We start from the raw sequence: 24,851 nt of genomic DNA on the forward strand, positions 1-24,851 counted from the left end.
TCTATTTTCTCTCTGCTCTCTCTCATCATCAGTTCTCACTTTCCCCTTCTCTTTCCTCATCTTTCTTTTTGTAATATTCTCTGTCTCCCCCAACTCTTTTTTTTTTTCCTGCCCCTGAGGCTCGTGGTTTGTTCCTGAGACAAAAATATCAGCCATGGAGTTTCACTAATGAACTACTTCAAGTGTGTGTGTGTGTGTGTGTGTGTGTGTGTGTGTGTGTGTGTGTGTGTGTGTGTGTGTGTGTGCGCGCGCGCGTGTGTGTGTGTGTGCGCGTGTGTGTTGTCCCGATGTGACTCTCTCTCTCTTTCTCTTCCCAGGGTAGCAATCAGTGAGAGGTTAGTTCTGTTTGTTGTATTTGTTCTGTGGAGTTTAATAAATAAGTGGGAATAAATAAATGAATTATTGAACGCTATGAATTATAACTGGGCTGGCGTTTCTATACACACAACATCACGCACAGTGGAATGAATAATGAACTTTTGCTTAGCTCTTTAGTTACACAATGATAAAGGCTTGTTGTTGAAACACTGGAAACAAACAGGCCTGTTGTCCATTTACGAAGGAATGAATGTTGTGGTGCTGATTTGAGGAGAGTTTGGAAGTACGAGCGAGTTTGTGAGGATGGTGAGTGGATGTGACCCAGACCAGGTTTGTTACGAGCATTTTGTCAGCACTTGATCGATAGCAGTGGAGAGAAACATTGTCTTTATTAGAGCTGTGATGATCAGTCTGTTCTGATATATTAGATTAACTGATTTGGCAATTTTAAGAACTGACAGACAAAAATTAATAAATCAAAATGATAACAATAATAATATTCATCACAGACGGAGGTAAACAGAAATGAGTTCAAAAGTATATTCAGAGGTCGATTTAATTAAAGCCTTAATGAGGTTTTTGCGCTCACTTCTTGCTTTTTAATTATAGAAATAGTCATGTATTATTTAAATTTTGTTAAAAACCTCTGCTGTCAGCAGAGTCTGAAATAAAAACTAAATTTAAGACTTCCCGTCTTATTTGTCAGATCAGTCTTAAATTTATTTATCGGTTCCATATGTTTGTCTTTATATTGATTGTTTAATGATCCCTTTTCATTTAATCATTAATTAATTAATTTAATCATTGATTTTTTGTAGTTAAAATACATTTTCAGTAAATTACCCGACTGTAATTTACTTTGCAGATTTGCTTTAATTAGCATTAATGTGTCAGCAGTTCATTTCAGTAATTCAGTCATTTACACAGGCATGTACTTTTATCTGCTTCCTTATTTCTCAAGGGCTTTCCATGATATGGCGCAGATGTTTTTAGACTGGATGCCATTCCTGAACTGACTTGGGACCAAGGCTAGGAGGACGCTATCTTGTGACCACTGAGGCTAGGTTCCTAGTCTCAGATCAGGGATCTTTTTCATGTCAGGCAGTTGTGTTAACCACTACACCACCGAGCCACTAATAAATTCACAGTTAATCACATGTTCGGACACTTCTGTACTTCCCAAGAAAATGCAGACTTTATTTTATTATTTGTATACTAACATGTCAATTCCTTTTACTTCAGTAAATTGTTTAAAGGGAAAGAAGTGTAAAAGATGTCACCCACTGGCTTTGAATTCCACATCTTTCATTTACCCTTTTGAGATAATTTTTCTAAGCCAAAAGTTGCTGAAGTTCCAGATTGTTAGTTAGCTGCAGATGCAATGCACAGGCACACATATGCTAATTAAAGGGCATTTGCGTCTCTGGTTAGACTCAAACTAGCAACCTAGCAGCCAACTAAATGTGTTAACCGCTAACACTTTAGCCACAGACTAATAATGTTCTCACGTTTCACTCATCAAACAGATTTCCTCGATGGCTGGTTGCTAAAATGCTCCAAAAGAACCAACATGACGAACATGTTTAGTGACTCCAGTTAGTGGAGGTGAGCTCTAGGATGCACAGTTGGCTGCAGCCACCTGGACACCTGGCAAAGTGGCCACACTCTTAACTCCCCTGTGTTAATAAGGGTGGAACCCTTCATAGAGCCAAATGTTTGTGGATTTTAAAAATGAGAACGTTTCACTTTTTTTAATGCTCCCTCCAGTGGCCGTTCTACAAGCTGCAGTTTTCAGCACTTCTCTGATCGTTTAATGGTCGTCTGTAATTCAGAACTGCAAATCCTACAGTATTAGTCAGAATTTAAGTAAACGTACGCAATGGGTCTTCATCCAAATTGCGCTCATGGTCAGGCTCACATTTGTTGTTTTATGGGCAATGACAATAGATATTTGAAGTAGTCACGTTAAACATGCGAAAGAAACTATTCACCAACATGAGTATGCTTAAACCTTGAACTTGCATAATTAGTTGTTTATGTGCTGTTTTCCATCTTAATTAGCACTCGCATCGACATTTACAGAAGTTTCTCCCTTAGTTTAAGATCTGAGCATGATGTTTTAAATGTTTTTTTCATCAAGTTTTATTAGTTTTTCTGGTAATATTTTTAAATTCACATTGTTTTGGAGGCATTTACTCCACGGGGCCTCAGTGGCTGTCGTTATTTTAGCAGTGCCTCATCTTCTCGTTCTGCGTGTCTTTTCCAGCATGTGTGTGTGTGGTGTGTGCACGTGCCTGCGCACTGTAGGAGATGGATGAGCGTAATTTCCATTGGCCTAGGCATTGCTTTATCACTATAGTGTGTGCACACATATTGTTTATACATACACACATGGCCCAAGGCACTACTTTATCACTATAGGAAACAAACAGGGTTTTAAATCAAAAGCAGATTACATTACACCCCTATACATGTCACAGCCAGGCAGGCACACATACACATGGACACACAAATGTTGAAATGGGACTTCACACTCTTTCTTGTTCAAGGCTCATGGACACTTAAGGTGCATGGATTGGAGCCACAGTCACAAACATACGCTCCAGTGGTGGATGCACCTACGTGTAGACGTTTGGGGTTTTTTTTTTCATTCTTATTGAAATTTTCAGTCAACTCTATACAGGATGTGATTTTACTACGCATTTAATGGAAACAGTGAAACATGCACAAAAATAATGAATATGTCCTGCATCCATCTTCCTCGACAGCTGTCCCGTCTCTTTGGTACGTGTTTGGCTGTTTCCCTGGACATGTATCTTTCATCTATTCAGTGAAGTAGTCCCTGTTATTTTGTTTTTCTTAAAACCTCTAACCTTGAAGCATTTCAAATAAAAATAAACTCAGCAGACGACCAGTTGAGAAGCTGTGATTTTCTTTTGTTTTGTTTGATCTCCACACACATATGGGCAAAACTGAGGGCATGTTCAGGAAGAGCACATCCAGATAGCAATCAGGATACTGGTACAGTTTTTCCTTTGATTATGAAGTTTAATCAGTCTGGAAATAATTCTTTTTTTTTTTTTTTTGCATTCATTTTTTTATTGCTAAATCTTCTCTGAAGTTGCCATTATCTGCTTCACCTCTGAAACATTACATTAAATTTGGTCTTTGCATTACCGATCTTAAAGAGCTATTTAAAATGGGCTTTTAGAATCCATGTGTTTTCTGCCATCCTTGGCAGGCGACGTTGCCACAGCAGATCATCTGCCTCCATCTAACCCTCTCCCTAGCATCCTCTTCTGTCGCAGCAACCCTCTGGATCCTCTTTTCCTCCTGCCTGGCAGCTCCATATTGAAAATTCTTTGTCCAATATATCCAGTAACCCCGTATTCAGTAACACATTTTCAGACAAATCTGTGGGGTTTGGGCAGGGGACAAAAGCCAGGATAAATGAAGAGTTGCCTCGGGAGGGTCATCAGACATAAAGTCTTTGCCAAGTTTAGCATGCTATTTTTGGCAAAATAGTCAAATAAATAAATAAATAAAATCCATGAACGTGGCCTTATTTATTCTGAGAAAATATTCTGATATGGAGCATTTGCTTGCTTTTAAACTGAGTACCTACCTATTGAGTGAGAATGACAGAAAGAGTTTCGTTTAATTCTTTTCATTAAGCATCTATTCTTACTTTCCTCACTGCCTCATTTGCCTGTTCCCATTAGCAAAAACGTGCTATTATTTGATTTGATTTATTTAAAGGTCACAGAATGCGCACTCTTGGCTCACTGAAATGAAAATAAAGGTTAAGTTAATCACTTAAGTTACAATGATCAAAGATATTACCATTTAAATACTGAACAGATCTTAACCCACATCACATGAGTAGAAAAAAAAATCTGAAAATACATCTGAAAATCTGTTGATGGTGTTTGGGAAGTCAGTGTTTCAGTCGATTATCTGTGTTACCAGGCAGCTTGTGGTAGTAGTGAACTTCCTGTCTCACTGACTGTTAAAACTATCCTCTAAATCACATTTACATGAGGAGGAGGCATTCTTAACTGTGCGGGATAAATCTCCAATCCCTTATGTGTCTACAGTAAAGCTCTCTGTGCTGCACTATATTCTGTTTCTAATATGAAGTCACTTCTTTGCTTTGCATTGCATGCTTTGCAAAAAATAAATAAAAATATGGCAGGTTTTCATGTAAGACGAAAGTTGGCAGACAGACTTTAGGTTGGATAGAGTCCCATAAACAAGTCTGCATTATATTGTGCTGGGAAGACAAAGATTATGAAGGCTGGTTGTAAATACTAAGGCACCTGTTTAACACAGGTAACAAGAAAGAAATGAAAAAGTAATCAGTTAAAGCAGGGAAGAAAAGAGCTTGTGCAATTATTCCGTTTAACCTGTTATTATTTGTCATTATGATGCTGCAAGTAAAGAAAAAACACAAATACTGTTTATTTATCCACTGAGCCATTGTTTGGCATCCAAAAAAACTACACACGTGCTCGTGTGATAATGCACACCCACAGCTGTAACCGTGTTGCGTCGGTAGGTGACTATTGATTAAATACTATCTGTGCCATAAAATCACCATTATCATTGCATTCGATTGTCCTCAAACGTGAAGAAACGCACATGCGGTGTATAAATGGACGAGCTGCTTTTGTTGTAGTGATTGTTATGTGTAAGCATTTAATCACGCCTGAATGCTCAAGCACACACAAAACGACTCAGAGAGGTATGCGCACGGATAATTGGAGGAAGCATTTGGCCTATAACCTGATGGCCGTCCTGGAGTGGGAGATAATTGAACTTTTACAACCTCAGGGAACATGTGTGTGGGTGTTTGTGTGTGAGAGAGAGAGAGCATGTGAAATCCAGAAGTAGAAAAGCTTTTATTTATGTGTATCATTAGACTGAGGGCGTCTCCTGAATTCGAATATTCGTACTAACCTTTATTATTTACCACAGAATTATTATTTGCTTCTTACATGACAACGCGCCATAAATTTTCCTACTTTAAAAATTGCTTTTGTAACCGTCTTTATGTGCAGCCATGGTCACGCTCACGCTAGGAAACAGCTGTCGCATTAATGTAAAGCAGGGGGCTTTTCTGTTTTACTGTGTCATGTTGTCTTTTTACGAACAGCTTTCATCAAAACAAATTAATGCAAAGTGCATACAGTTACATATTTTTGCTGAAAAATAGGAAGTTGCACAAAAGGCTTAGAAAGTAATGCTGCTGTACAGGTTAAAAATAAAATGGCTGAGTGTCCAATTACCTGCCTCTCAGCTTCCACTACATTGCTAAAAACAACTCAAAACTTTGATGCCTCGGGCCTTCCCCAAGGGCACATATTCAGTGGTTACAAAGGTGACACTGACACTAACCTGTAAGTGCAGTGTGGTGGATTTTCCTGTTCTACTGTGCAGAACCCAGTGCCAGAGTGGCCCTCGGGAGGACGGGGACTTTTCCCTGTGGCATGAGGGAAATTTATGGCTTTCTATGAATCTGTACAGCAATATGAGTTAACAAATAACATTTGCATGTCCTGTGATGGTTGCATTCCTAGTGACTTAATGTACATCCCTCTTCCAATTGGATAGCATGCCATGTCACAAAGGTCAAATCATTTCAGACTGGTCTCTTAAACACAACAATGAGTTCAGTGTACTCAAATGGCATTCACAGTCACCATACTGTATCTCAGTACAATAGAGTATCTTTGGGATGTGGTGAAATGGGATTTTCTCATCATGTATGTGTGGCTGACAACTGTGCAGTGCTGCCATTTAAATATGGGCCAAAATCCCTGAGGAATGTTTCCCAAACCTTGTTGTATCCATGCCATGAAGAATTAAGGCAGTTTCGAAAGCAAAAGGTCCAGAATGGGTGAAATCCCTTTGCTCGTTTTCATAAGTGTAATCCATTGGCCACAAACAAAGCCCAAAATAAAAAATGTCCAAAAGAGGAGCAAATCAAAAGTCCAAAATGACATTGGACGCAAGAGAATAACAAGGAGAAAAAAGCTGGAGCAAAAACTGATGTCTTGACAAAGGGCAAGAAAATTTGACCAATTATGATTGAGATACAAATGAGAAGCAAGATGCAGGTGAAAGCAGTCAGCACAGGTGAAAACTACCAGACGGGAACTAAGACCCAAAAGGCTTGAGTCAGACAGGCTTAAAAACATGCCTGCAGCCATCTGTCAGCTGATTGTGATAGGAAAAAATAGTAGTGGTTTAATAATAGTAGTATTGGTATTGGTAAATTAGTATGGTTGCAAGTGGTTGGAGGTTGCTGGGAGTTGCTTTGTAATCAACTGATTAAGCCCCATTCATGCAGACCTGTACACCAGTCAATGACCCCTGACCACCTGTCATCTAGCAAATCCAAGTTAGCTGTTACATGAATTTGGTTGCATAAAGGGTGCTGCACCAAAACCTCCTTGCAATTGCTTTAGTTGCAACCAGGTTGCTTGAAAGATGCTGAATGATTTGCACTCACTCGACTGAGCTGTAGTAAAACCTGAAAGCAAGAAAAATGCAAACTGAAAACTGTTTGCATCTCTTTCAAGTAAAACTTGCACCTTGTGAAATGAGGTTGTTGCAGCAATTTCTCAACTTTTACTGTGAAGTAGAAAGTTGTCTGTGTCCGGTTTTCGTTGCATTTTTTTCCTAGCTTCACAGCTCTAAGAGTAAACGGCAAATGGAAATGTGGCAGTCTGCTAGCGAACAAAGTAATCACAAAGAGGTTTTTGGTACAGGACCCTCTATTGAACCAATTTCAGCTGGCAACCTGCAGTATCCACTCGCCAACTGATCAGCAAATACACTGAAACTGGAGGTTTTCAGGAGGTTGCTGACCAGTCTCTAGGCATTAGCGCTGACATTTAGCAAAGAGAAAAGACTGAAGGAGGCAAAACCACAGAAAAGTCAGGAACTATCACAAAACTATCAAATTCCCAACCTGAAGTAATTTTAATTTCCTTCAGTCCTGTTATTATTCAGTACTTTGATAGTATAAAAAAATGTGATCTTTGCTTTCAAAATGAAATGCTTGCTTGCACACACCAGTACCCTTAGGATACACATTTCAAATACCTTTAGCTCTGTTATAGACACAGTTACACATACATGCGCATACTTTTATTATGCTTATTGCTGTAAACAAACAGTAAACACCAAGTCACTGCTTCTCAACACGTGAGATGCGTAGCTAAGGTAACAGGCAGCATTATACGGCCAGACCTATTCAGGAATATTCAGACGCTTTTTGCAAAATCATTTTAATTGATTTAAATGTAACAAGTTTCACACTAAAGATTCAAATCTTAGCTTGTGAATGCCTTTGCGTTCCCCGAAGGCTGAGAATAAAAAAGGTGTTTTAGATAAAAGTTATGGGTGCGGTAAATGTACGGAAGAAAAGCCATTCAGAGCTGACTAACTGCTGCCTTCAGAGTGGAGGAGGAATTGCTATTCCCTCGTGAACCACCCTTTGATTCAGTCTACGGCAGAGCAGTCAAGCGGTAAAAACTGATTTTTCTACAAAGAATACTGCTCTGAAAACAATAACCTGCTCTTTTTATCATTACCCACCTCTCGTTGTCTGATTGAACCAGCCAGCAGACTGTCTGCCAGGCTAAACTTTGTTTTCTTTTTTAGTTTTCTTAGTTCCTTGCTTACATGATTTATATCTTGCTTCCTTTTTTCTTACTTTTCTTTTATCATTGCTCTGCCAAAAAACAGTAGTTTTATAAAGGGAGTAGTAAGAGATGGAGCAGAAAGAAACAGAAACTTGAATGACCTCTCAGGTCATGTCGAAAGCAACAGTAATACCGTACGTTTTGCAGCTGTAGGCCACACTAAGCTATGATTTTGGGATAAAGACGACTGAATCGGCGTGTGTAGCATGTAATTGTTTAAAAGTCAGTGTCATGGACCCTTTACCAGTTAAAAAAAATGAAGGAAATGTTTCACCTTGGAGAGCTTTTTTATTACATTTTACGGTGTTGTACTGGTACCCAACAGCTTGCCTGACACAATTGACTCCTTATTCAGTTTGTCTTATATTACATAGCTAATGATAGAAGGTAAGATTAGAGCACTTTGGCAGCAGCCTAAATAACATTTTGGTCTCTCCTCTAATTTTGTTCATCTCTACCACCAGAACACACTGGGCCGCCTAAATCATTTTAGGTTTTTAATAAGGTGACAATTTACCGTCACCAGAGAGCTGAGTCAGGGATTTGTAATTTATAAAATGTTAGAGGAAAGTGTGTGAATACAATCATAATCTTCTCTGTCAGAGAAGATTTAGTGTTGCTTTTACTGCTCTTGAAGCACATATAATTTTTTAAAATAAGTTTATTTTCAGTCACAGCAGCATGTTAATAGCAAAACTTTGAACATACAGTACTTTGCTGTTCAATATTTACAATACCCCGAAAGATAATGGAAAGAGAGAAGAAAACCAAACAAACAAAAACAACAACAACAACAAACACAAATATAAAAATAAAATGTATAAGGGAGATTCAGTGTACAGTTAACTACGATAGTGATATACAGATATGGTATCCGGTCATGATAAGGTGGTCATTTTAAATGTTTCCATGTACGTTAGAAATGGCTGCCATGGCTTAAGAAATTGGTGATTGAACCTTCCAGTGTATATCTCATCTTTTCCAAATGCAAAAACCTGATGAGCTCTGCAAGCCACTGTTCATGTGTGGGAGGAGCTTCCTCCTTCCATCTTAAAAGTAAAAGACGCCTTGCAATGAGTGAAGCAAAGGCCATAGAATTTGAATAGTATTTTGGCAGAATGACGTTTTAAGGTATCACCCCATAGATAGCCGTTAGAGCAGAAGGATCATATTTAATGTTATATATCTCTGAAAAGGTGTTAAATATAGACACCCAGTAGTTATGAAGATTGGGGCATGCCAAAAAAGTCCGAAGGAGTGACCCTGTTTCTGCTTTACATCTGTTACACAGGGGGTCAGCTCCCGGATAGAACTTGGCTAACTTTTCTTTGGAGATAGGTAATCGGTGTAGGACCTTTAATTGGAGGAGCCCATGCCTGGCACATATAGAAGAGGAGAGTACCCTGTGGAGAAAAAGAAGCACATATAATTTTAACATATTCACACACAAGCGCACGATACTTTTACCAACTCACCAGCTCTAGTATTTTGCCGTAAAATACAAAGTAACAGAAAAGAAACAAGCTAGTGTGTTTGCATGTGTGAGTTATAAATGGTATGCTCCATAAATGTGCTTCCATTTAAATGTACACTTGTGATCTGAATGTGTGTGTGGGTGTAAATGGTTGTTTCAGCTTAGTAGCTCATCAGCTGAAAATGTGCCAACTTGACAAAAACACATGCAGGCTTTCTCTACTATTTTATTTCAGATATGATTGGGTATCGTAATGGAAATAAGTCATTATAGAGCAGGAGGCAATCTCGTGTTCGATTGCACACAGATTGAAGCTAATGGCGTCTGTGTGTGTGTGCGTGTGTGTGCGTGTGTGTGTGTGTGTGTGTGTGTGCGCGGATGAGAAATTTGAATTCTGTGTGCACACACCGCATGAATACTGTGTTATTCATTGCGATTATGTGTACACACACAGATGTGCATGTGTCTGTGTGTGTCTGTACAGTACAGTGCACTTTCCAAAGCTGTTGCTTAGAGCGCTTTTCCTTCCACTGCAGCGTTCAGTAAATGTTTTCCCAGAGTGCACCACTCTAGCTCAGCCCGCCTGTTTTTGGTCACACTCAGCAACTTTACTAATGAGTTGACTAACATGTTTAGGCAAATTTTTTCTCCTCCCTCCTTCTTGTATCACACGTCTCTTGCCTTGTTTTTATTCTCTCTATTAATGTATTTCTTATGAGATCTGTTGGTGACAGTATCAACAGTGACTCACCTCAGTTGGAGTTTTATCCTAATTTTTATGTTTTTATGCCCCCGTTTGCATGATGATTTCAAGCACCATTATATTTGTGAGTTCCTTCTGCTTTTGCGCATCACCGGTGTGGGAATCATGGATTCCTCTGCATCTCAGCTAGTCCCTTCTGTGGGGAATTGCTGCCGGGCATCCAAGATATCTGGTGTGCAGAAGATGTGTCGGTGTGTGGGAGAGGTTTGTGAAACAGGGCCATTGTTGGATGCCTCTTCCACAGTTATGGTCACCCAGTGTTCAGTTACTCTGCAACAAAGTTGATGAGCTCTGGGCGAGTGGCAAGTTTCTAACACGGTGTAACAGCCCCTGTGTCCTTGCTTTAATAAAAACTTTACTTAGGAACAAGACTGATTCCGATTTGGAAGTTGATGGCTTTCTCTTGTTCAGAGACTCTTCAGTGACTAGTAAATCACTCAGTGGAGGCTTGTGTCTCTATGGCAATAAAAACTGGTGTAACACTGATTATCAGGGAGACTTTGTGCACATCTGAAATTGAACTCATGTTTGTATCCCTGTGACCCTTTTGTATATATTCAGCTGAAAGCCAGAGTTGAGACCACAGGTGGGTTGGTGGGTGATTTTCATTGCATCAAACCATTAAAATCTTAAGTAATTTTAACAGTACATTTCTTGTCCAACACAACTCTCAATCTATCTGAACTTTGCTACTGATTTGTAAAGGGGAATTAAATCCTATCATAAAGCTCCACTCTGTATGTCCTGTTTCGTCCTGCAAATCGCCCCTAAACAAACTTGCTTAAAACTGCCTGTGCTGGCCTGGAATAACAGAGAACTGTCTGCATACATTATATCTTGTGAAGACTTGATCATTCCACAGAAATCAATTTTCATTTATCCAAATAATAAATCATGGATCTTCTTATCTGTTAAAGCCTCAGTTATTTCAGTTTGAACCGAGGGCATGTGAATAAATACAGGGAGGCACTGAAAAAGGTTGAAAAAGAACTCAAGCTTGGTAAATAGAGTTATAAAGATATAATCAGTGATGAGGATGGAGTCTAAGAAAGAACATCTTTAATATTCATTTTAACATCATAATTTTAGTAGAGAGCAGTCAGTTTTTAAAAATGTAGTTCTTGGAAAAGATGTTTGCAGGTTACCATGTGAAACTTTTCCTGGGGGGGTCAAGGACAGGAAAGCCTGAATGCTTATGAACTGTGCTGCACAATTAACAGATATAGTTTGTTTTCTTTTTTTGCACTCCAAATTCATGTAATGATCACAGGCCTGTGGCACTTATATCTCCTCCAATAATGAAATTGTTTAAAGAGATTACTAAATATGACTCTGGCACACTTAGAAGGTGCACAGACTTGTTTTGAGTATTTTTTCCTCCACTTTTAATTGTATTCAACTCCAGATCTTATCACGGAGACTTGAGAGGATTCATTACATTGATCCTTGATCTCTCTCCCTCACTCTCGATTTTCGAATTGTTTCTCCTACCCTCAAACTTTCCAGCTGCCACTTTAATCTGTCTTCATCTGTTATAGCTTCCGCTCCTCTCTTTCCTTTCTCTCGTTCTCCATCTGCAGTTGGCTGTTTTATGCTTGTTTAAACAGAGATGGACTCCTGGGGTGTGTGTTTATGTGTGCACTTGCATTACTCATGTTGTGGTGGCATAAGTCTGGAACATTGTGGTAACTCGTCTTCCTCTTAGAGAACAAAACAAATCCCTCATGTAAATCTGTCATTAATCTCTCGGGCGAAGACTTGGTATAAGGCTTAGCAAGTAGTGGTTGCGGTAAAGGGTTAGTAACTCTCTTAAATAAGACTAGTGTTATACTGGCCTGCAAATGAGGACATAGTTTGTTTCAACCCAGAAATCACTTTAGACAGTCACATTGTTGGGACATGTGCTCCTCATGCATGCAAATAAAAAATTAAAATTAATTAAATTAAAATAAAAACAAATTTTCAATTTTATGTCATTTAATTTTTTTTGGTAAGCTTTGGGGTCAGACAGTCAGTAATGTGGGCCACTGTAATGTAGTCTGAAGTCATGGATACATCTCTGGTTGTGTGTGTGTGTGTGTGTGTGTGTGTGTGTGTGTGTGTGTGTGTGTGTGTGTGTGTGTGTGTGTGTGGTTGTGGGGGGTTATCAGTAGGCAGAAATGTGAGAAAAATACAAAAGTGTGAATTTAAAAATGAGTATTGTGGTTGTTATCATATCATCACTATATTTTATTATATTTTATCTTTGTTTTTTCCCTTTTCTTTGCAAAGAAATATATAGAGAAATATAGCTATACACCCACATACTCTCTAAACATTCACCTGCCCTGCCTCTTTATTAGGTAGACCTTCCTAATAGCCTGTTGGACCATTTTTTCCTTTCTGAACTGCAGATACAACAAGGTGCTGGAAACATGGAAAGATTTTGGCCCATATTGAAACGATAGCATCGCACAGTTATTGCAGATTTGTTAGCAGCACATCCATGATGTGAATCTCCGGCTCCAGTACATCCCAACAGTGCTCAACTGGATTGAGATCTGTGACTGTGGAGGCTATTTGAGTACAGGAAACTCATTGTCATGTACAAGAAACCAGTTTGAGATGATGTGAGCTTTAAGACATGGTGTGTTATGTTCCTGGAAACAGCCAGAAGATGAAGAAGATGGGTACACTGTGGTCATAAAGGGATGGTCGTGCTCAGGAAAACGACAGGTACTAAGGGGCACAAAGTGTGCCAGGAAAATATCCCCCACACCACAATCTTCTTTTGTTTAGTTTTGATGAGCCTGTGTGAATTCTAGTGTTTCATGTTCTTAGTTGATCCTCTGCTGCTGTAGCCCACCTCCCTTGAGTTTTGACATTTTGCAGGCTCAGAGAAGCTCTTGCATTACTTGGTAGTATTAAGAAGTTATTTGATTTACTGCTGTCTTCCTATCAGCTTGAAGGAGTCTGGCCATTCTGCTCTGTCGTCTGACGTAAACAAGGCGTTTTCACTCAGAGAACTGCCGCTCACGGGATGTTTTAGATGTATACTCAGACCAGCCAGTCTGGCACCAACAGCCACACCATGTTAGAGACATTATACACAGTATACCTTTGTTAGTGCAACTACAAAATAAAGAAGACAGAAAACCAAGGGAGAGAAACTATCACTTATTTTTCAACACGCAAAATGACATCCAGCAAAACTGTCTAACTTTACTTGAACCCAGCACAAGTTAAGGAGTCAGATTTAGTGACAGCAGTCAGGCAGAAATAATCACGGCATGTAACCTAAAATAAAGCTAATGAAGCTGAATACACGCATGGAGCTGCAGATGTAATGCTGTGCACTCTGATCATAACTGATTAAACTGCACTGTCAGTTTTGCAGTCACCACTGGAGCCGGACATCAACTAGTACTGTGGCTCAAACTCAGACTTTGAGCTTTAAAATAATGTTGCTCCTCTATGGTTCTTTCTGCCTGCAGTGTCAAAACACAGCTGACAGACTTTTGGCATACAGTGTACTCTGTAGTTGTAGCTGCTGGTGCACACAGTTGACTACAGAGGTAACCTCACACTGACACCAGCTACACTGTACTGCAGTCCTGTGTATTTTTGATACGAATCTGAATTGATTTTATCTGAGCAATAAATAAATAAATCTAAAATAAAAAACAACACAATGCAAAAGCCTGCCTAAGATGAAATCTTAGATTTTATTGATTTTTATAAAAAGCACTTGAGGGGATACTTGTGTATACTTGAGGAGATGGAAGTCAGTCCTGTTTAAGAGCTGTTAAAAATTCTTGTCTGACAAAGTCTGGTCTGAAAAACTATTCAAATGGATGAGAATCATCTCACAAAAGGAAGATCCAAGACTTTCCTCTTCTGCAGAGGATAAGCTCATTAGAGTCACCAGAGATCCCCAATTAATGACACCTCAGATTAGAGCTCACATCAATGCATCCCAGAGTTCAAGTAGCAGACACTTCTCAGCATCAACTAATCAGGCTTTCATGGCTAAATTGCTGCAAAGAAGCCACTTCTGAAGGTTATTAGTTGAAAAACCGAACCGCTTGGGTTGAGAAAATTTGGATTGTTTAGGCAATACAATGAGTTTGTGCAAACGCTGGCTACTTTAAAGAATTTTTTAACTTCATTTTAAAAAAGTAAAGTTTATTATTTCATAATTTCAATTTTCGGTGCGATAAAACCACTAAACGAGCGGATGTGCCCAGACATTTGACCGTTTCTCTACGTGCATGCAACAGTGTCACAATGAGGAAAAAGATGTGTAGCGCTGTTTCTCCCCCCTCATATTTCCACTGAGTTTGTCTGCCTGTCTATTGAGAGATGAAAGAACCATGATTAGGTCATAAATACTTTATCAAAGCATCGATAGTCCGTACACACACACACACAAATGCACAGAAGGCACTCAGATACGGCCTTTGATTGGGTCTGATGGCCTTTGTAGTTGTCCCCAGAGTGACAGTAATTGAACCGATTCCAATGACATTAGAGACATAAACCACCCAGTCACAAGTTTTTTGAGGCGACATGACAGGAGAAAGCAAACCAATGCAATGCCTCGATGTGAAATGACAGGACCTCCCACTCCACCATCCCAGCCTCCCCCACCCATCCACTTAGAGATGTGCTATCCGTATACGTTTCCAAAATGTCAGTGGAATCATTTTGATCTGCCCCTCCTGCCTGAATACTTAATGCTGCACAGACATTCACAGTGGAGTCCTGCAGCTCACTGTAATTTACAGTAGGTGTACAGATTAGTCTTTATATCTCAAAAGGTTGCATGTGCTGGGCCAGTGATGCCATTCTTGGGTTTTACCTTTGAAAGGTTTTTAATATTTTGAGGTTTAGTTATAGAACCAGATTCATCTGAAAGTTAAGCCTTTGACTGAAAAAATGGTTTTATATCTTAAAAGAGTTGAATGGATTTGTGAATTGCATTTGTGATCTGAGTAAAAGAATAGTCACTGGGAAATAGATGCATATTAACTTGACTTCAGTGGAGTAATTACTTATCTCTGAATATGTGTCTTTGCAAGCTCTATTCATGACTTAACTGGTAGGCCCCTAAAATATGGAATCTGGAATTTGTGCACACACGCAGACTGTGACATCTTTGATCTTATTTTCTATTTTCCACATCACTAACCACACCCTTCTTCCACACTCATCTGTCTACGCCTCTGTTTCTTTCTCACATTTATAATTTCTCCAGGTTTCATGATCCAAAACTAATCAACAGAAATGTTGCAACAGTAAGAAAAATAAAGGGTCAAACAAATAAATGGATGCAGATTGAGATTTTCTGCACCCTTTTGCCACAGACACAGAGAGACAATTCCCTAAAAGATATTAAACAAAAATAACCAACTTTAATTTGGAAGAAAACGCCTCCGGGCAAAATCTATGCTTTGGTAATTGTGTAATTCTCCACAGTGGGTATGCCAATATCTGAATCCTACCAGGCCTCTAATCCCCATTAAGAGCTCCTTTCAATTCATTTTGTGAAATACAATTCATTTGCTTCAGATAGAAAGTAGCCCTGTAGACACTGTAACATCTCTGTGTTTCATCTCCCCCAAACTGGGTCTTCCTCACGCACACTCGACCACAATGTCAACTCATATCAACCCGCACTCACAGCTGTAAATGGGTCTCATTATTATCAGTAAAGATATAAATAAGCAGGTAAATTGTGGGAGTCTCTCACCATCTCTCAGAGTGATACAGTCATCACCATGGTTACTGATGGACAGTGTGTATGCATAGCCGTGTAGTCACAGTACCTGCTGTTCCTTTGCATATGAATAACATCTCTAAAGCTAATAATATTTCCTCTAGGCAGTTAAAAAAAAGCTAGAAATAATTATTAAAATAGAATTTAATTTTGTGTTATTATTACTGGTTAGTCCTTATGTTACACAGTGATGTGTGGATTACTGTGTTGAAGTGAAGACCCAAGATGCAGGGGGCAGGGAGCTGAAGCTGAGCTGAAGTGAGCTTCATTGTTGATACAAAGTCTGAGGATTGATGGGAAAAAACACAGTATCCAGAATCCTGAGGGACTAGGACTAACGCAGGGCTGCACACAGCAAACATTCATGGGAAAGTAACGGGTATGTTCACTGATGACTCAAAAAGACAAAAAGCATCCTTCAAAGTAAAGCTGAAAGTATTACAGACATGAATATTAAGGCTTAACAAGATGTCAGACTACAGAACACAGGGCACACAGGACATTAATCCAGAAATGAGAGAGATGGAGGATAGAAGAGAGAAACACTGAGGGAAGTAAAGACTACAGCTAACAGAAATCTAGATAATAACCTAAACATGAAATTGCAAAACTGAAAATCATTACTAAAATAGCAATAATGGGAAAACTAAAATAAAGGAGTCAGTGAACTAAACATAGACAGATTTTTTCTGCCAGGAAAAAAGTAACCAAAACAGAAATACAACAAAACAAAACTCAAACTTCGAACTCAAATATAGCAGTAAAACAGAAATCAAGCTCACATATATAAACCTGGTAATTCAAACTCAAATACACAGAAAGTCCTGTGACCATGACACTTTAAGGTGTCATATAGCAAAGAGGTTCCATCCATCCTCATGTACCACTGAACCAGGTCCAGGCAGTAGCAATCTAAACAGAGCTGCATCATCCCTCTCCCCGTCCATCGCCTCCTTCCAGGGTGGTACTGATGTGTCCGACCAGTAAGGAGAGACAGTCCACTGTGTCCTGCTCTGCTTTGAGTTCTTGTACTGTTAGGATATGTCTGAAGCATCGTGCTTGAAAGACATCTAAGAGAGATTCTAGACAGGTTCTTGAACCACCTGAATTGGCTCCTTTCCACACTAAGGAGCTGTGGTTTTACTGTGAGCACCTCCCAAACGACTGAGCTCCCTATCCCATCTGAAAGGCTGAGCCTAAACACTATTTAAAAGAAGCTCATTTCCACAGCTTACCTGCAGGATCTCATTCTTTCAGCCACACAGCTCACCTCGCGGCCATAGGCGATTGTAGGAATGCAGGTCAACCGGTAGATCAGCAGCTTTGTCTTCTCACTCAGTGCTCTCTCCACTGCAACAGACTTCCACAGTGTCACTGCTGACACCAGATCGATGCTTATGTCAGTCTCCAGCTCTGTACCTCACCCACTCTCTCACAGCTCAAGATGATATATTTAATTTGCCCAATGAACTTCAAAGCAGATATTCAGAAAAGTCTGTAAATGCTGACATTTGAAAAGATGCTACGAGTTTTGGGATGATTTTCCACTAGTGGCATATCAGTTAAATGATTAATTTCAACTCTATATAATTAAAACAAGCAAATAAATTTTACAAGATCTAAATCTTTATATGTCAGAGGTAGCAGGGTACCAGCAGCGTTTCACATTTCAGACAGAAGAACTGTTTGTTGAGTTTAAAGAACACGTTATAGTGACAGTTACATTAAATGTTTCAGTGTCCTCACTCAGATCTCTTTCTTAGCCTTCTGATAAGAGCTTCTGCATCTGTAGAAGAATAAGAGAACAAGGAAAGAGGTGGAGAGTCTGAGAATCAGAGGAGGTCGATTTTTGGAAAAGGCAGGACTTGATTCTTAAGCTTGTGTGTACGTGTTGCTGTTTGGGATGCAAAAGATGTCCAATAGCTGCTGCTGCAGATGTGGCTTTTCTACAAGATTGATTGTTTCCCCCAGGGAGGGAGATGGTGAGTGTAAGACAGAGAAAGATTTATGCCCAGCTCAGTGCCCTACTACTGTTTGTTTAAATGTTCTTCCCTCTATCTCTGCTGTCAGTAACCGGTGTTGCCTTTTCCTAATAAGGTGAAAACAGCAAGGTACTCAAATACCCTCTTTCTGTTAGAAGACAGGTTGACACTTAGTTACATTTGCTTTTACCCTCTCTTACTCATAGGTTTGCGTATGTGATCTGTTTAATGCTACTGTCACACTCAAGAAAATTGTGGTTGTAGACCACAGCACAACCAAAATTATGATGTTGCCTTTGACATGGTTGCTTTGAAAACAGGGACCAAGGTCTGTTAACACTCACAGTTGGTTTCCATTTTCAGAGTGCCTTTGGTGCATCAAGATAAAACTGCACTAAGATAGAGTCTGCTATCAGGTTTTGACTTAATGGGGTGAAGCTGGCAATTGCATGCAATCTGTTTATGATCATACGGCAACTAAATGTGATAAGTCAGTGAAAATCGCAGATCTGTAGCTGTCTACATACAAAAAATTCCCATGAAGTTTTTAAATTCAGAATGTTTCCAGAACCTCAAACACAAATTCAGAAAGTTCTCCTCAAATAGTGACATATTTGCTGCACAATGACAGTTTAACTGCAAAATAAGGTTTGCAAACCTTCCCCAGTCTGTCACTGATTCCAATCAATCTGACAGCGATCGTTTGAGGACAGGTCGCCTACCACCAGGTGACCCGTGCAGTCAACTTGCGATTGAAAGTGCTAAACCAGAGGCTGAAGGTGTTGTACAATCAACCTTTGGACAACCTGGTTTCACAACTGCTTGCAGATGGTTGCCAAAAAGGAAAAAAGTTTCACCAGGCAACCACCAATTTTTCCTAGTCACAAAGAGGTCGCTGTCCTATTTTTATTCTAGTGTGGCTGAGCCATAATACCAGTTTGATCTAAAATGGTGAAATGATCTTTTTTATTTTATGTTAAAATTCAAAACATGTTTTTTCTTCTTTTGCATTGACATTAAATGATAGTCAAACCCAGATAAAGCTCTGAGCCTCGTGTGAATGGATATAAAATTGTTAGTTTCTGAATGAGTTTTAAGGGAATGGTGTTTGGAAGTTTTTCTAGCAAAAATGACAAACACTGTCTGGTTCCAGCTCCACAAACAGGAAACTTTGTTGCTCTGTTTACATCACTGTAAACTGAATATCCTTGGATTTTGGACAAAATGCGCTGTGTTTATGTGATTTTGGGGGTTTGGGTGTTTGTTTTTTTTTACTGGACAGCATGATATGATATGTCATAGACTAGAGGAATAATAAGAAAATAACTTCATCAATAACATGAGTCTTAGTTGCTGTCCTAGTGGTTTATTTTATGAATGGGGTATGTGTGTGTGTTTGGAATAATGGGCTTTTTTGGTTACACACATAAACACCATTGTTTAGCAAAAAGCATTACATATTACACTATTTTCTACACATGCATTTGTCAACTATTGTGAATAACAACAAAAAAATCAAAGCCAAGTAGGACTATTATTTTCTTATATGGGTGCTGTTTAATTCATTAAACGAAAATCTAATGAAAGTATTTAACTGTTGTTCTCTCTTGATGTATTGGAATTCATACAGAACATGTGGCTCTGCTGTAAGATGCATCTGTACTCTGTGCTTTACAGTACAGATGATAAATGTCTGCGAATAACAATATTGTGTGAGATGATGAGAGAACGATTTGTGTGTGTGTGTGTGTGTGTGTGTGTGTGTGTGTGTGTGTGTGTGTGTGTGTGTGTGTGTGTGTGTGTGTGTGTGAAAGAGAGGAGTGAGGGAGGAAGATTTAGAGCAGGATTTTTCATTTTGTGGTGAATCCATTGAGTAAAAACCATCATTTCCCATGAGGCCTGACTCTAATGGTGTTTATTACAACTGCAGATTCAAATCGAATCAATTTGACGTGTTGACTGGTTTGAATATCAGTAGGATGGGAACCATCTGTCTGGGGCTCACTTTAAATTTCACCCTCCCTCCCTGCACATCTCTACTTCCCTTTAATTTTTCCTAGTCCTAATATTACCAATGTTAGACTTATTTATCTGCTTTGTGCACAGAGTAGAGAAACAGACCTAACTCATACAAATGCACCACGACCACCAACGCATGCACAAACACAGTTGTTTACCAGCACCGGCCCAGTAATTGACACATCAAAGACAGCTGTGCTGATTTTCTGTTTTTTAGCTTTTAGTTCGTTGCTAACTTCTTTTGTTTTAGAGTGTTTATTGGTGTTTTCTCCCTCATCAACTGTGTCTTTCTCTTTTAAACAACTTCTTCAGGCATGTTATTATTCAAACCATGTCTGCGCCAACTCTGCTAGCTGAAAGAAACAAACCATCCCTCTCCCTAGTTTGAAATTTCTCCTCTGTCGCCTGAAAGCCTTGGCCTGTTAATTCATTTGTTCTGACATACGTCCTTTATATCATGCAGACCACCCCAGTGCATTGTGAGAGGTTTATATACACAAGTGCTAAAGCATATCCTGAGCTGTCCAAAATTCCATACTAATGTAATATTTAACGTGCAGAGATTTTTTCTGTGTGTGTCTGAAACCTGTATATATACCCGATAGTATGCGAGGTGGGAAATAATATGGTATACCAGCAGTGGACACTACACCAGCATAAACATCACCCCACAGAAGATATTAGTGGCTGAATCGGACATTATGATTTCCTGGAAGAAAACAAAGCCCAGAATAATAACAGGACTACAGGGTTTCTTATGCCTTTCAAAATGGGCCTTTGGGGGGTGATTCTGCATATAAACACACACATATTTAACCTCCTAGGAACTGGCGTCAGCATATGTGGACATCACATTTTGGGTTGTCTAGACCAAAATACTAAATTTTGCTCTACAACGGCCTGATATCCACTTACGAGGACATTATACTGACACTGTTCTATCAAAACTTAAAACGAATGTCCTCATATGTGGATCTCATTTTTCTCAGAAACAAAAATCAGGTAGATTCTTTGGTAATTCTTTGTTTTTACATTCATCAGGTCCCAATCAGTCCCAATTGGCAAAGAAAAATGAAAAATGCATGCCATGAAAGAGTTTGGGTCTTAGGAGGTTAAGTCAGTGTTACCTTAGTTGTCAAAAGTGGGGGGGTTTCTGTAAAGGCCATTTAAGAAACCCAAAAAATTATAATTGATTAATTAAATCCAATACCAAGATCAAAATGACCATCGTAACATAATTATATGTTTCTTATGTTAGGTTTTGCATTTCAGGTACAAAGTATAACTGGGGCTGAAAACATGAGATTTGCAGGTCATATGCAAAATAATTTGTATCATAAATAAAATAGCCTTCCATGCATACATTTACTTAACCTTTTATCCAGTTGGGGTAACAGGGGGCTGGAGCCTGTCTCGGTCATCATAGGGGAAGTGGGAAAGTACATCCTGGATAGGTCGGCAGTCTGTCACAGATTACGAAGAGACAAACCATTCACCCTCGCGGTCACATCTGTGGTCGATTTAGAATCACCGGTTAGCCTAACATCCGTATCTTTGGACTGGATTACCCCGAGATAACCCCACTGTCTCCTTCAAAGTTGTCTCTTTGTAAGGCACTGTACCACTTCTAGTCCTTCTGCTAAGGTTTTATCACAGTTTGCAAGGATCATTCTGACCTCCTGCGAATGTGTATCTGTTTGCTAAGTGAGGATTTTGTTGGTGTGGCCAGATACTCCTGTGCAATGTGTTGTGAGAGTGTATCATGGAGCAATGAAATATGGCATAGTTCAGGTCATCACGGCAGAATCTGCTGACAGTCCAACCCTGGAGTCGACTTCACCGTGCACAATCCCATAAATGTCAAAAAAATATAGCGCGAGCTCTTAACCTGATGGATCATCTTGGAGGTTGCACACTCCAGGTTCTTCCACTGAAAAATAAGAGTCATCTGAGTTGTAGCTGAAGATCTACGTCTCATCACCAGTGATGATACTTGACATGAAATTTGGGTCAGTTTGACGTAGCTGTGATCCTGAAGTTTAATGTACACAAGAAAGTGGCCGTGACCAGGGAGGGAGCTCAGTCATGGAACTTTATGATCACTTTTTTGATCATATCTTTGTCAGAATTTCTAAAATTGTTAATAATTAACAATTTAACATTGCCACCGTAGAGTCGTGCTGCTTTCGTGGGAAAAAAGTGTCACTACTATTGTTGGTAGAAAAGTTCTCATTAAAAAAAATAACGTCAGTACTAATAACCACCTTGTCTCAGTGGTGTTTACAGTTGGCTGTGTTGTCAGTAAAACTGTATGTACAGTACAGCAAATATATTTTCCTCTGATTTCCTAGTAGCACTGGGGTTTAATTGTATTTACTGACAGAAGAAACTGTTATTATTTTTATTATAATTGCATTTTTTTTGTCACAGACATGTGGAGAAACAAAATTATTTCATTTGCTACACTAAATCTTATGTAAAGATCAAGATTTTTCTAACTGTTTCTCTCTAAGCATGTCTTATTATTTCTAAACTATTTTATTTTTCATTTTAAAAAAAGACTTTTACTGGCTCAGAAATAACCAGGCGGTAATTTTACACGATCTCATAGCATGTCATGTTTCAGTGCCGCTGGAGTTTTGCAGGTGTCAAAGCGATGTAGAGGTGTTCAGAACATACGCCGAAAGGTAATGTTCATTTCCTGAAGCAATTTAACAAATAATCACTCACTCTTTTGTCTCCACGTCTTTACCCTCTCCTTTAGGTGACGTGTAATTGCTTCACCATCAGTGATGGGGAGCTGCAGGAGACTGGAGTTGGCCTGTATCCAAGGTAACAAAGGGCAGCGTGGAGAGCATACACATCTAAAAAGCATCATTAATTTCACTCTTGCTCGTAATCTTTGTTAGATGGCACTCTTACTTATAAAAAAGCCACAAAATTTAAAAGCTGCCTAGACTTACCTGCCCGATCACTGCGCCCTAACCAACCCCACCCATCCTCGTACCTGCTCACTTTTAAAGCCCTGCCTGTGCTTCTCGATGTTTTCCTGACAGTTCTTTGAAGTAGGAGGAAGAAGGGGGGAGTCAAGGGAGTCAATTTTTGCTGTAAGGCAAAAACCTGAAAATGAATGTTGACAGTATATATTATAATGCTGTTAGGTGAAGACTAGACGAAAAAGGAAAGCTAGAATTTATAGAGAAATGCTAGGCTTGACTCCCAACTGATGTGGGATTGATAATGTGTTTGTTGTGTAGAATAGGGGGCACATTATTCGTGCAATGTAAGTAATTAGTGTGAATTTCTGTGGTTTGAGTAGATTTTCACTGTGTGACTGTAACATTAACCAGTCATAAAGTGTAAGTACGTCCAATTTTAGTAGAGCAGTTAACAAAATATTATTCACTCTCTCTGCTGTCCTAGAAAAGGGAATGAAGGCCGTATACAGCCTTGCACTGGCATATTTTTGCCTTTTCTTATCACTGCAGAGACTCACAGAAAGACAAAAAAATCTCCCTGTCACAGTTAGGCTCTATACCTCAGGAAAGGTAACCCTGGTTGCTCTTCAAACCTCTGGTGTTGTGTAGATTTTGAATATCTGCCTCACACTAGTCACATACATGTTCGTTCAAACACTGTTCAACCCACCTCTGGTTTTTTTCAGTACATAGAACTCAGTTTTATTCACATTCATTCTGATATATCTTCCTATCATAGTGGAAATACTGTAACTCAGCTCCTTACACAGACCTCACAGGTTACACACATGTGCATAAGTCTTGATAAACCCCTTGACCTGATTTAGGGATGTGAGCATGGGTCACAATGCCCTCATGGTCCAAAACTTAAAATGGTCCTCATAAAATACACACGAATACACACTGAGACACACACAGCAGTGCAGTACTGTATGCACTGTAATCCATGTATTGAATCCCGGGTGAATGGGGTGGGATTTGGCCTGGTGTTGTACATGTCGTTAGTGTTGCCACACACACACCCACACACACACACACCTCAGGTATCCCTGCCAGTTTATCTGGTTCGTGTTGAGATGTCAGATGGTCGCAGTGGCATTACCAAAGCTCAGCCAAACCACGTGGGTCTATGTGCGATTTGTGTTGTAACTCATCCATAAATAATGGGCCCGTTCTCAGAATGGTCCCCCTGCCTATTCATATTTTGGGTTGCCTAGCAACCATGGGTTTGCCGAAGAGAGGGGGATTACTGTGGTGAGACTACACCTCCGTTCATCTCACCGCTTTCTGCTCATTTTCTGTCTCTGTTATATTTCAAAAACTCTTTTTCTCGTTAGCTGACTTTCTCGTCCTCCTCTCAGCTGCACTCATCCGTACCATAACCCTCTTTCACTGCTAATTGGCCTATCGACAACATGATGTGAAATCCTCAGAGCGCTCTATCAAAAGCAAAATGATTCAGAGTCGAATTGATAGCACAGATTACGTGTTGTAATCCTCCTTAACCATACGTTTTATATTACCTTGTTTTAACCCCCGTGTGGATGCAGGGAAATCTTCCCAGGGGTGCAGTGCAACAAAAGGGGGGAAAAGAAATAACTTACAGTATAACATACAGACCTGAGAGATGTTTATGAGGGGCACACTTTTTAGAAAATGGAGTCACTTGACTGTGTTGGAAATCAAAAAGTAAATGAAATTTTCTCAGCCTCTATGGGATGACATCAGTTTCTGCTCGGTTACTTGGATTGATGGTGGCCCTGTGTCAGATTGGTGACCTCTCCAGGCCTCTACCCTGCCTCTCGCCCAATGGTAGCCAGGTAGGCTTCAGCCAATACAACTTCTCT

General features: G+C 39.5%; 1 protein-coding gene across 1 annotated transcript in view; it reads left to right on the plus strand.

The window, feature by feature from the left end:
• smyd3 (SET and MYND domain containing 3) overlaps window positions 1-24,851 on the plus strand; it is a 106,441-nt gene that overhangs the window by 65,013 nt on the left and 16,577 nt on the right. The window contains exon 6 of the mRNA XM_031730894.2: window positions 22,791-22,858. Coding sequence (XP_031586754.2) covers window positions 22,791-22,858 — 68 coding nt within the window. The remainder of the gene's footprint in view (window positions 1-22,790; window positions 22,859-24,851) is intronic.

The sequence above is a fragment of the Oreochromis aureus genome, linkage group 1 (assembly GCF_013358895.1).
Source record: "Oreochromis aureus strain Israel breed Guangdong linkage group 1, ZZ_aureus, whole genome shotgun sequence".
Lineage (NCBI taxonomy): Eukaryota > Metazoa > Chordata > Actinopteri > Cichliformes > Cichlidae > Oreochromis > Oreochromis aureus.